The sequence below is a fragment of the Phaenicophaeus curvirostris genome, chromosome 1 (genome assembly GCF_032191515.1).
Source record: "Phaenicophaeus curvirostris isolate KB17595 chromosome 1, BPBGC_Pcur_1.0, whole genome shotgun sequence".
Lineage (NCBI taxonomy): Eukaryota > Metazoa > Chordata > Aves > Cuculiformes > Cuculidae > Phaenicophaeus > Phaenicophaeus curvirostris.
Window position 1 is genome coordinate 178147128 of NC_091392.1, and position 12458 is coordinate 178159585.

General features: G+C 41.4%; 1 protein-coding gene across 2 annotated transcripts in view; it reads left to right on the plus strand.

Moving 5' to 3' along the window:
- The window catches only part of GTF2F2 (general transcription factor IIF subunit 2), a 104066-nt gene that overhangs the window by 15115 nt on the left and 76493 nt on the right, over positions 1 to 12458 (plus strand). The window contains exon 5 of one of the 2 annotated variants that reach the window (XM_069881296.1): positions 12259 to 12297. The exons of the other annotated variant lie outside the window; for it this stretch is intronic. Coding sequence (XP_069737397.1) covers positions 12259 to 12297 — 39 coding nt within the window. The remainder of the gene's footprint in view (positions 1 to 12258; positions 12298 to 12458) is intronic. 2 annotated transcript variants of the gene reach the window in all.

A 12458-nucleotide genomic window follows, 5' to 3' on the forward strand; every position in this document is an offset into this window, starting at 1 on the left:
ATAAACACACCCGTACACCACATTTTCTTGAAGTACATATACGAGTTAAGCGTAGTAAAGCTTAATAAGGTCACAATACCAAAAAGTGCAGCAGTAAAGCTATTTTTCTTGTTGGGTTTTAGCTGTTTGGCCTGCCTTCAGTTCAGGTTAGTACCTGTATGAGTGATTAAGATATTCAAGATCATATATCCTAGATTACATATTACACTTAAGGTATGTGGTAGTGTTCAGTAGAATGCCTTGCATATAACTCCCATGTACTGTAGGGCTTTCTAGTGAGGTAAAGCAGTCCTGTTGTGGATGTTAGAGAGCAAAGGAAGGCGTCTGCAGAGAATATCTCATTGTCTGCAGGAGGTATCTTATCTCAATTTCAGGCGCTTAGGGTTTGGTGTCCCTAGAAGACAAATAGTAATATTTTTTTGATACCTCTGTCTTCTGTGGGGCAGAAAACTGCCGTGTGACCAGCTTCTGACGTTTTGATGTTCATAGGCTGGCAAGCAACTGCTGTGATGGCAGCACGACACTTTCTGAAATAAATGAGGGAGGTAGAATTGTAACTCACGGGACAGTGTTAGAACGGTTAGTAAGTCTGACCACTTCATTTTAAAATTTATTTTAAAGATTTAATGCTACAATTCAGGCACTTTAAAGTTGTTATTCTTTGTAACTAATGTAGTTGTGTTGTTGGTTTTCACTTTGTAAAAAAAAAGTATTTTTGTATGTCTTACTTGCAAAACTTGAAAAATACTGGGTTTTATAATTCATAGATTACAAATGTGGAAAGTAAGGGTGGAGGAAGTTTTCCAGAAATGGAAGCATTTTAGTAGTAGCTCATCCTTTTTCGTTTCTCTGTGCTGCAACTTCAGAATGCTTGACAAAAGAGAGAGATTTCAGGTGTGCAGATGCGTTTAGAGTGTACAGTCAGCAACTTTTGCATGTTTGCTGCAAATCCCAAGACTGCTTCTGATGCAAAATAGGACTCCAAAAAACTAATGTTAACTTAAGCATCTGCACTCACAGCATCTTAACTTGAATGTGGTGTATTTGTCATCAATTAGAATGGAAGTAATTAGAATGTGATTGCTACAAGATGCCCATTTATTTCTGTTTTACTGTCTGCAATACCAGTTTCTTGAAACCTCTAGGTTCTTAGATGATGTCCAATTTTTATTTATTCAGTTAAAAATTTTGCATTTCTTATCAACTAGAAAATGTTATTCAAGGACCATAGATCTTTTGAGTAGAAGTTATTATATTAATTGGGAGCAAAGGGTAGTTAGTTAAGTAAGAAATGTTTGGAATGAAGCACTGAATAAGCATAGACCCTGTCAAAATTGTTTTTGCTTGTGATAAGGAAGCATAACATGCAGTTGGTGAGTTTTCATGAAACTCACTTAAATGCAAAATGGCTAAAGTGTGTTGCTGTTGTGTTAAAATTGGTATTGGCAATACAATAAAATACCCGATCGCTTTAATGTGCTTTGCTTATTGTGCTTTTCTTACATGACTTTTTTTTGGTTGTAAAGACGAATGCAACACAAATATTCCAAATTCCAGTCAGATTTCTTACAGATACTGTGTTCCTGCAGCCATGCTCTTGTATTTGGATGTGTATCACCAATATGTTTTGAGGTCCATAGCCAATTTCAACAAATTTTGTGGTGAGTTGTGACTAGTGTGAAATCAAGTGTCTGAAGAGTGGGACAAAACTACGTGGACATCCCAATGCAAAGAAAGGCTGCTGCCCTGCTAGATGCCAGAAAGTCCACATGGGAAAAAAAAGTTATATCAACCATGGAAAAAGACTCAGCAAAAACTTACAAGCCTTTGCATGTCACTCAATCCACAGTAAGGGACGGTCATAGGAAATGGAAAATCATTTACATTTACATGCACAGACCAGAATTTGTCGCCAAATTCTAATTAGAATATTTTTGTGTAAATCTTTGTACCTTTTTCATTTGCAAAAAACATCATACAACACAATTAGTATGCCAGTTTGAACTGTGGTCAAAGATTAAGCTGGTGTGGAATTGCAGATGGCATTGCTATTGTTGCATTCGATGCACTTGAGGAATTATGCAAATGAAATATGGATAAAAAAATGTGCTTTGTACGTTATTGCTCTCAGTCGGTACTTTTCTTGAGGACTGAAGTTACCTAAATGGAGCAAATGATATAAAACAGTAGAGTTTCTTTTGTAAAGGGTAGAGGTTTTTTGTTTGTGGATCTGGGCTGTATTTTCCCTTTTTGGTTTTTTTTGGAGTACATTAAATGCCCTAAGATTTATCCTATGTGTTGTCCTGTAGTCCAGGGATCCTTCTGTTGTAGTGACCATCTTTTTGATGGTCTTCAGGAAATGAATGAGGGATGACAAAGCTGCCTCTGAAATACTTTATAATCTTGGAAGGTGCTGCAGGGAGTTCACATATTCTGGATAATTTAGCACTTCACATTGACTTGTCAGGTCACTTACCGTGAGCAGAAGAGATTAAATTTGACAAGTAATTTACTATTTTCTACATGATGTAATTTCTAGACTTCTGAATTAATTTTCTGTGGTTTTTGTTTTGTCTTAACTGAACTTGCTTCTCATAAATTTTGTAGTTGGAAGAAATCCTTTTCTCTTAGACTGTAAACCTCTGTATCTCTGGAGATCCCATGTTAGTGGACAGCAGTAATCTCTTCTGAGGTGTCACTTATGTCCAAAGTCTAATGAATTAGTTTCTTGGTCTTCTGGATCGGAGCTAATGCAAAGCTAGATAAAATATATTCCGTCCCAGATACTTTTAAAAATATAGTCTAAGCTGGCTTTCACACACAGTGCACTTTGTTTAGACTAACTCTGGAGTTTCCCCTGTTTATTTTCTTTTCCTATTGCTGCATTTTGAAATGGTTCTAATGAATTATACGGAGTAGTACAATGCATTCTGAAAGTAGTAGTTGCAAAATATATCCCTGCTTCCTTTGCAAGGCTGTTAGTACATGTGAGACATTGAGTTATCTTCATTGCTGGGCAAATCGCTGAGACCTGCGGTGGCGTTCCTGAACATCAGTTTAGCAAAGCTGGAGGGAAGTGTGGCTTCTGTGATGACTGCAGAGGGATCTAAAGCACAGTTGTCATTTGCTGTCTAGATCTTGCTGTCTAGGCTGGTTTCAGTATTATTTCTGCATTAAATATGAGCTACATTCTGTTCCATAAACATCACCATATGTACATCAACAGTTGCTATGCAACGCTATGTGTGCTTCCAGTCATTTTATCTTATCTTTGTCGTCGGCTATCATAGCTGTAATTTTTTGGGCGGGAGGAAAGGAAAGCATTTTGCATATATTTCAATGTGTTGAATTGAACAAAATGAATTTTTCTTAAGCATGCTTAGCTAAGAATTACGTAGGGGCAAGCCATGGGATTGATATAGGATATGTATGGTTAAAATTTGTTTTTTTCTGAGCTTCCTACTGGCAGACACCTTAACATAAAGAAGTGCTATAGTTTGACAGTTTCTTTCTTGGTTGAAGGAATGGGAGCATGCTTTCGATTAACATTGAACAGCAAACTTCTTTGATTGTGATTGTAAATTAATTCCCTTGCTGCTTTAATTGCCTGTTGCTTAATTTTTTTGCCAGCGTGTAGTTAATGCTTGCTGGCTCTGAATAAAAATAAAAAATTCAGCTATGTTATAGATAATTATAGAAGTTCCTTACTGAGCTAGTTCTTGGATAAATATGCTACTAATGTGACTTGGGAAAATATAGATCTTGGCAGGCCGTTGCTTCCCTAACTGTGAAGGACTGATGGGCGGAGAGGAAGATTTTTTACATGGTAGGCACAAATAAAGTTAAGAAATTTCTGTAAAGTTGGATGAGATGACTCATTTCATTGAAATGGTGCATATATCTTCACAACTCCCCCCTTCATAAGTGGGTTTGCCTCCATGCAGATTTTAGTTACTTTGAATTCCTTCACCCTTGTTCCGACTTACCGCATATAAAGTGTTTAGACAATTCCATTGACGGAATGACTACCAGACCTTTGTTTCTGAGAAGCGTTCATGCATGGGTTGTTTGACTGTTTCATGCTTCACAGAAGATGGCTGGCTCTTAACATTGCGTTCTTTTCCAGTTACCCGAGTCTTTTCTTTCAGAATCTCAGTTCATGAAATTCAGTTTTTTTGTATTCCTGTTCATCGATACACATAACTCTGCCTATATACCTTGGTACAGCTCCTTTATTCCCACACCCCTTGAATATTCTCTACCTGTGTAGGGTTGGGGTTTTTTCCTTATACAGCTTCTCATATATGAAAGGACTTTTTCTGAGTTTGTTCATGCATCATATAACTTACAATATGGGATTGTATTCCTGTGAAAATGAATAGTCAAGGTTTGTATTCTGTATTTTGTACATTTGTGTTTTGGAATATCAGATATATCTAGCCATTTAAAGACATGTGAAGGGGAAAAAACAATACAAATCCTGGAAAGATGTTTGTTTCTTTCATTAAAACAGTTACTCTTATAATTATGTTTGATTATTTACAGTAAAATGCGTACTGCTCAGAATCTTGATGCCTTGTAATCATAGCCTCATAGAAGCAATTGGTTGGAAAAGACCTTTGAGATCATTGAGTCCAACCGTACCTGTCCACTGCTAAACCATATCCCTGAGCACCTCGTCTACCCATCTTTTAAATACCTCCAGGGATGGTGACTCAACTACCACCCTGGACAGTCTGTTCCAGTGCGGGGTAACTCTTTCGGTGAAGAAGTTTTTTTTGATGTGTAATCTGCACCTCCTTTGGTGTTGCTTGATGCCATTTCCTCTCATCCTATCACTTCTCATCAACACCCACTTTGCTAAAATCTCCTTTCAGACAGTTGTAGACAGTGATAAGGTCTCCCTTCAGCTTCCTTTTCTCCAGGCAAAACAACCCGAGTTCTCTCAGCCAGTCCTCATAAGGCTTGTTCTATAGCCACTTCACCAGCTTCCTTCCTCTTCTCTGGACTCGCTCCAGCACCTGAATGTCTTTCTTGTAGTGAGCAGCCCAAAACTGAACACCGCGTTTGAGGTGCGGCTTCACCAGTGCCAAATACAGAGGCACAATCAATTGCCTGTTTCTGCTGACCACACTGTTTGCTGTTGGCCTTCTTGGCCACCTGGGCACACTGCTGGCTCATGTTTAGTCAGCTGTCAATCAACACCCCCAGGTCCTTCTCTGCCAGGCAGCTTTCCAGCCGCTCTTCCCTGAGCGTGGAGCGCAGCATGGGGTTGTGTTGCAAGTGCAGGGCTCTGCACTTGGCCTTGTTAAACCTGATACCATTGCTCTCAGCCCATCAATCCAGGCTCTTCAGATCAGTCTGTAGACCCTTCCTACCCTCCACAAGATCAACACTTCCGTCCAGTTTATTGTCGTCCACAAACTTGCTAAGGGGTGCTCTTAATCCCCTCATCCAGATCATTGATAAAGATATTGGACAGAACTGGACCCAGCACTGAGCCCTGGGGAGCACTGCTTGTGATCAGTCTCCAACTGGATTTAACTCCATTTATCACCACTCTTTGGGCCTGGCCATCCAGCCAGTTTTTTACCCAGCAGAGGATATGCCTGTCCAAGCCAATGGCAATTAGTTTCTCAAGCAGAATACTGTGAGAAATGTTGTCGAAGGCTTTGCTGAAGTCCAGGTACGCTATATCCACAGCCTTTCCCTTGTCCATTAAGTGGGTAACCTTGTCATAGAAGGCAATTGGGTTAGTTTGGCAGGACCTGCCTTTTATAAGCCCGTGTTGACTGGGCCTGATCACTTGGTTGTCTTTTGCGTGCTTGTGTGAGGTGACTTCATACATTTTTCATCAAACTCTTATTTAGGAAATAAACACCCTCCCATGTCATTCTGCTATCTTAGCTCTGCCTGCTGAGTGAGTTTCAGTGTGTATCTGTCTACTTTAACAGTACTTTCTAGTTGTCTGTGTTTGTTCAGGTTGCTGCTCAACCACACACTCCAGTCTCCAAAATGCTTAATCTTACTTAATGCTTTCTTGTATTTTTTTTTGTCTTAATGCTTTTTAGTCTTACTTAGTGCTTTTGTGTTCCTTTATGTACTTCAGTCATTTATGGACTGCTGTTACTAGCAGAAGAGGAAAACCTAACAGCAGCCTCACGATCAAAAAAAAATTGAAGCAACAGCAGCCTTTCACATCTCAGACATCACATTTGCAAGTATTTGTGAGGATCATAAAGAAGATGCAACCCCTGATCAGAAAAGCAAAAAATATGTGACTCAAGCTAGTCTAATTACAGACAGCATTTTTATGGGTCAACATTTCATGTGTATTATTGTGATACATGGCCTATTCAGAAAACAACTGCAACTGGTTACATCAGCTGTTTTATCCATCTTCAGATTATATAATGGAAATAATATTTATTTACTTCATATGAGTGTTAAAGTATTAACAAATAACTGTAAAATGGATTCAGCTGGTTGACAGGAGCAAACTAATTTTCTTTTCATTTTTGCTATTAAAACTATAGACTGTTAATTTGTGTACAAATTAAAACAATTGAGGATATAATGCACAAAATATATGGGGTCTTAGAATGGCCTCAGCGTGACAGAAGTAGAATTGGCTTTCTCCCTGCTTCAATGACTTGAAATTTCTTTGTTATTTTCAGTCTCACTGAAGCATGTGTAAAAAACACACACTATCCAGCAAAACAACAGCAAAAAAATCCCAAACAACCCAAAAGCCCCAACTTGTTGATATTAATCTGTGAATCTTTCATGTTGTGAAGGAGGCTGAGCATCTGTAGTCTGCATTGATGAAGTATATTGAATAGACGTAGTACAGCTTTCTTTACTTTCTTCATGATGTTAGTACTGAGAATATTTTTGAAGTAGAGACTTGTGACCTAATCATAACAAAAAGAAATTGTCTAATGATGAGGGAAAAAAAATGACTTTTCTCCAAGACTTGAATTTTGTTTTGGTTTTTTTTTTTGTCTCTGCCATTGAGTGCAGATTCTTGTTACATACTAACAAGAACACACTCTTCCCCTGCAGACGTAATGCGCATTTCTTGTTGCTTGAATCAGACATGCCATTAACATTTCTTAAGTGTGATGTCTTGTGCAGTAGTTTTGGCTATGTAGCTGGTCTTTTCATTGAAACACAATTAAGAAGAAATTCATCTGCTTCTTACATGGGTAATAAGAAGGAAGAGCTGGAAGCTGTCATAGGGCAAGGAGCCTATGATGTCGTTGCTATCACGGAAACGTGGTGGGATGACTCATATAACTGGAGTGCAGCTATGGTGGGGTACAAACTCTTCAGGCGGGATAGGAGGGGCAGGAGAGGAGGTGGGGTAGCCCTCTTTGTAAGGGAGGACTTGGACACCGTTGAGATGGATTGTGGTCATGAGGAGATTGAGTGCCTGTGGGTTAAAATCAGAAGAGCCCACAAGAAGCTAGATTTTGTGATGGTAGTTTGTTACAGACCACCCAGCCAAGGAGAAGCAGCTGATGAGCTCTTCTATAAACAGCTGGGGTTAATCTCTAGATCAATGCCTCTTGTTCTTGTGGGAGACTTCAATCTGCCTGATATCTGCTGGAAGTACAATAGAGCAGAAAGGAAGCAGTCTAGGAGGTTCCTGGAGTGCGTGGAAGACAACTTCCTTGCACAGCTGGTGAATGAACCAACAAGGGAGGGTGTCCTCCTGGACCTGCTGTTTGTGAACAGAGAAGGCCTTGTGGGAGATGTGGCAGTAGGTGGACGCCCAGGACTAAGTGATCATGAGATGATAGGGTTTTCTGTTCTAGGTGAAGTGAAGAGGGTAGTTAGTAGGACAGTAGCATTAAATTTCTAGAGGGCAGACTCTGAACTCTTCAGAAGGCTGGTTGGCGAAGGCTGGGAGCTCTTCAAAAAGGAAATCCTAGCAGCTCAGGAGAAAGCCATCCTCATGTTCTGGAAAGAACGTTGGCAGGGGAGAAAACCAGCTTGGTTGAACAGAGGGATCTTGAGTGATATCAAGAAGAGGAGAAACGTTTATGGGCTCTGGAAGAGGGGACAGGCCTCTTGGGTGGACTGCAGGAGGGAAGTGAGATTGTGTAGAGAAAAAATCAGAAGGGCTAAGGCTCAACTAGAAATCAGATTGGAAAAGTCTGTGAAAGATAACAAAAAAATCTTTCTATAAATATATAAATAATAAAAGGAGGACTAGGGAGACCATACAGTCCCTATTGGATGCAGAAGGAACAACAGTGACAGGGGATGAGGAAAAGGCTGAGGTACTTAATGCCTTCTTTGCCTCAGTCTTTAATTGTAAAGAAAGTCGTTCCGTCTGTGTACAAACCCAGGAGCTAGAGGAGCAAAATTAGGCTCCCATGATCCCAGAGGAGGTGGTCAGAGCCTTGCTAGCCTGACTAGACACTCACGAGTCTATGGGGCCGGATGGGATTCATCCAAGGGTATTGAAGGAGCTGGTGGATGTGCTGGCCAAACCCCTTTCCATCATCTTCCAACAGTCCTGGAAGACTGGGGAAGTCCCACGGGACTGGAGGCTGGCTGATGTTGTGCCCATCTACAAGAAGGGTCGCAGGGAGGACCCAGGGAACTACAGGCCTGTCAGTCTGACCTCAGTGCCAGGGAATGTCATGGAACAGGTGATCTGGAGTGCTATCATGAAGCACATGCAAGAGAACCAGGTGATCAAGCCCAATCAATATGGGTTCACAAAAGGCAGGTCTTGCCAAACTAACCTGATCACCTTCTATGACAAAGTGACTCGTCTGCTGGATGAGGGGAAGGCTGTGGATGTGGTCTTCCTGGACTTCAGTAAAGCCTTTGACACAGTTTCTCACAGCATTCTGCTTGGGAAACTGTCAGCCTCTGGCCTGGACAGGTGGACTCTCTCCTGGGTGGAAAACTGGTTGGCTGGCCGGGCCCAGAGAGTGGTGGGAAATGGTGTGAAATCCAGCTGGAGGCCAGCGACAAGTGGGGTTCTCCAGGGCTCAGTGCTGGGTCCAGCCCTGACCTGGATGAAGGCATCGAGTGCACCCTTAGCAAGTTTGCGGGCGACACTAAGCTGGGTGGAAGTGTTGATCTGCTGGACGGTAGGGAGGCTCTGCAAAGGGATCTGAACAGGCTGGACCCGTGGGCTGAGTCCAGTGGCGTGAGGTTTAACAAGGCCAAATGCCGGGTCCTGCACTTGGGGCACAACAACCCTGTGCAGTGCTACAGACTAGGAGAAGTCTGGCTGGAAAGCTGCCTGGAGGAGAGGGACCTGGGGATGTTGGTTGACAGCCGACTGAACATGAGCCAGCAGTGTGCCCAGGTGGCCAAGAAGGCCAATGGCATCTTGGCTTGTATCAGAAACGGCGTGACCAGCAGGTCCAGGGAGGTTATTCTCCCTCTGTACTCGGCACTGGTGAGACCGCTCCTTGAATCCTGTGTTCAGTTCTGGGCCCCTCACCACAAGAAGGATGTTGAGGCTCTGGAGAGAGTCCAGAGAAGAGCAACAAAGCTGGTGAAGGGGCTGGAGAACAGGCCTTATGAGGAGCGGCTGAGAGAGCTGGGCTTGTTTAGCCTGGAGAAGAGGAGGCTGAGGGGAGACCTCATTGCTCTCTACAACTACCTGAAAGGAGGTTGTAGAGAGGAGGGAGCTGGCCTCTTCTCCCAAGTGGTGGGGGACAGGACAAGGGGGAATGGCCTCAAGCTCCGCCAGGGGAGGTTTAGGCTGGACATTAGGAAAAAATTCTTCACAGAAAGGGTCATTGGGCATTGGAACCGGCTACCCAGGGAGGTGGTTGAGTCCCCTTCCCTGGAGGTGTTTAAGGCACAGGTGGATGAGGTGCTAAGGGGCATGGTTTAGTGTTTGATAGGAATGGTTGGACTCGATGATCCGGTGGGTCTCTTCCAACCTGGTTATTCTATGATTCTACATATCAGTCCAGGCAGAGGTTGATACCTTTGTGTGTCTGCGCATTCTTCATTGCATTATCTTTGCTACCTCTGTGTGCACTGAATGTTTCCTTGCATTGGCTGGGTAATAACATTATGCTGTAAAACTGCTAAATAGAAACAAAAAAATGTCAATGAGAAAATACATGTTTTTCTGCAAGAAGGCTGTCCTGTACATATATCTGAAATTTGGCAGTGATTTTAACTTGCTTTGTGAATGCTTATGGGTGGTAAGAGGCTATAGAACGATGTTTTCTCAGTGAGAAAGCACGTGCCTTCAGCTATGACTAATGACAGCCACCGTTAAAGAAAGAAGGATCTATGAAATACTTTTCTTTCCCATTTGCAGCTGTCCTTAGGCTGTCAGCTGTCTCAGTGAGTAAACAGGGCCATCAGCCATAGAAGCCAGTAAAAACCAGTGGCAAGAAAAAGCTTTTGTAGAATATTTGATGTTTTCAGTTCTGTTAATAGCCAGCCTGTAAATGGTAGGAACAATCTGACTAACCGAACTCAAAAATTACTGTCAGAGTTAGAGCAGTAATTCACTCTTGCTTGTGAGCAAATAGTCTGTAATAATAGCTGTGACATCTCTGCGTTGAAAGCTAAGGACAAGTATACTTTACTGTATTTTTACTTGGTTTTGCCATTTTTAGCTGTATTTCAGGTAAGTGAAAATGTTCTTTTTATTTTCTACTTTAAAAGATGAGTAAAAAGGAGGAATGTAGGAGAAACAATCACATTTCAGATCAACAAATTTAGATAGGGATTTCCTTTATTGGGTCTTTGTAAATAATAGAACTCAGTTTACCAAAATACATCCCACAGCTGCCATGTCTTGAAATACTGGATTGGAATTGCATACAGGAGATGTTTCTGGATCTGTTGTCTTCATGAGAATGATAATTTTTTGGCAAGCATTTTGCAACACTTGTGTGTAGGTTTTTCCTTCATACGTACTTTGGGCAGGGAATGGATTGAGAGCATCCCTGAAGAGGAGGACTCAGGGGTGCTGCTACATGAAAAGCTCAACATGATCCAGCAATGTGCACTTGCAGCCCAGATGGCCAACTGTATGCTGGGCTGCATCAAAAGAAGTGTGGCCAGCAGGGCGAGGGAGGTGATTCTGCTCCTCTACTCCTCTACTCTTGTGTGGGCCTCATCTGTCCTACTGCATTCAGTTCTAGAGTCCTCAGCATAGGAAGGACACGGATCTGTTGGAGTGAGTCCAGAGGAGGGCCATAGAGATGATCACAGGGCTGGAACGCTTCGCATAGGCGGAGAGGCTGAGAGAACTGGGATTGTTCAGCCTAGAGAAGAGAAGGCTCTGGGGAGACTTTAAAGCAGCCTTCCAGTACATAAGGTGGACCTACGGGAAAACTAGGGAGGAGCTTTTTATCAGGGAGTGCAGTAATAGGATGAGTGATAACATTTTAAGCTGAAAGAGGGTGAGTTTAGATTAGGTATTGGAAAGAATTTTTTTCCTCTGAGGGTAGTGAGGCTCTGGCACAGGTTGCCCAGGCAAGTCATGGATGTGCCATTCCTAGAGGTGTTCAAGGCCAGGTTGGATGAGATTTTGAGCAACTTGATCTAGTGGGAGGTGTCCTTGCCCATGGCAGGAGGGTTGGAAATAGATGGTTTTTAAGGTACTTTCCAACCCAGACTGCTCTATGATTCTAAGATTCTTTACTGTGTGGAACCTGAAACATATCTGATTATGCATTTTTTTTTTTGTACCAGACAGTTTGGGGTATAGTAATGTCTGAGGGCCAATGATCAGAAAGGGAAAAGATTGAAGAAATAAATCCACGTGTGACCTGCAGAAAGGGTAGAGAAAAAGTTGATCAAATTAGAACAAATTGCTTGATGCCAGTTAAGAGCATTCTTCTGCAGAACCCTGATTATTTTTTTTTCAATATACAAAAATAATATTCATTTATCTAGAGTAAGCAGTGAGATACATGGATATATTCATTGCTTAAGTATAACCTTACTACTGATTTTGCATAAATGTGTAACTTTGTTCCTGCAGAGCTCAGTCTTGAGTTGTAATGGATTTATCTCATTTAGGTTGTCAGTTTGGGCACTACAGGAGATTTTTTTTTGGTTTTGTTGCTCCCTAGGGCAAATTATTCTTCAGAAAGTAAATTTATAGACAGTAATCAAACCCAGCAATGGTGATATTATCATAATTTATCATTCTTTGCTTTGCTACCCACTCTTTTGTTGTAATTTCAAATAACCAACATGGAAACATTACATTCCTTTCTTATTCACTTGTTTGTTGTTTTTTTTTTCCAGAAAGCCAATCAGAAGAAAAATCTGAAAGCAGCAGTGCTGGTGAGTGTGGACACTTTCTTTGAAACATTTAAGAAATTACTTATGACTGCACCTTTTTGGTTTTACTTTTCAAGAAATTATTAGAATTAACAAATAGAGTATTTTTCGTTATATGTCTAAAATATTGAAAATTGAAAAATGACTTCATAACCTGCTGCTGT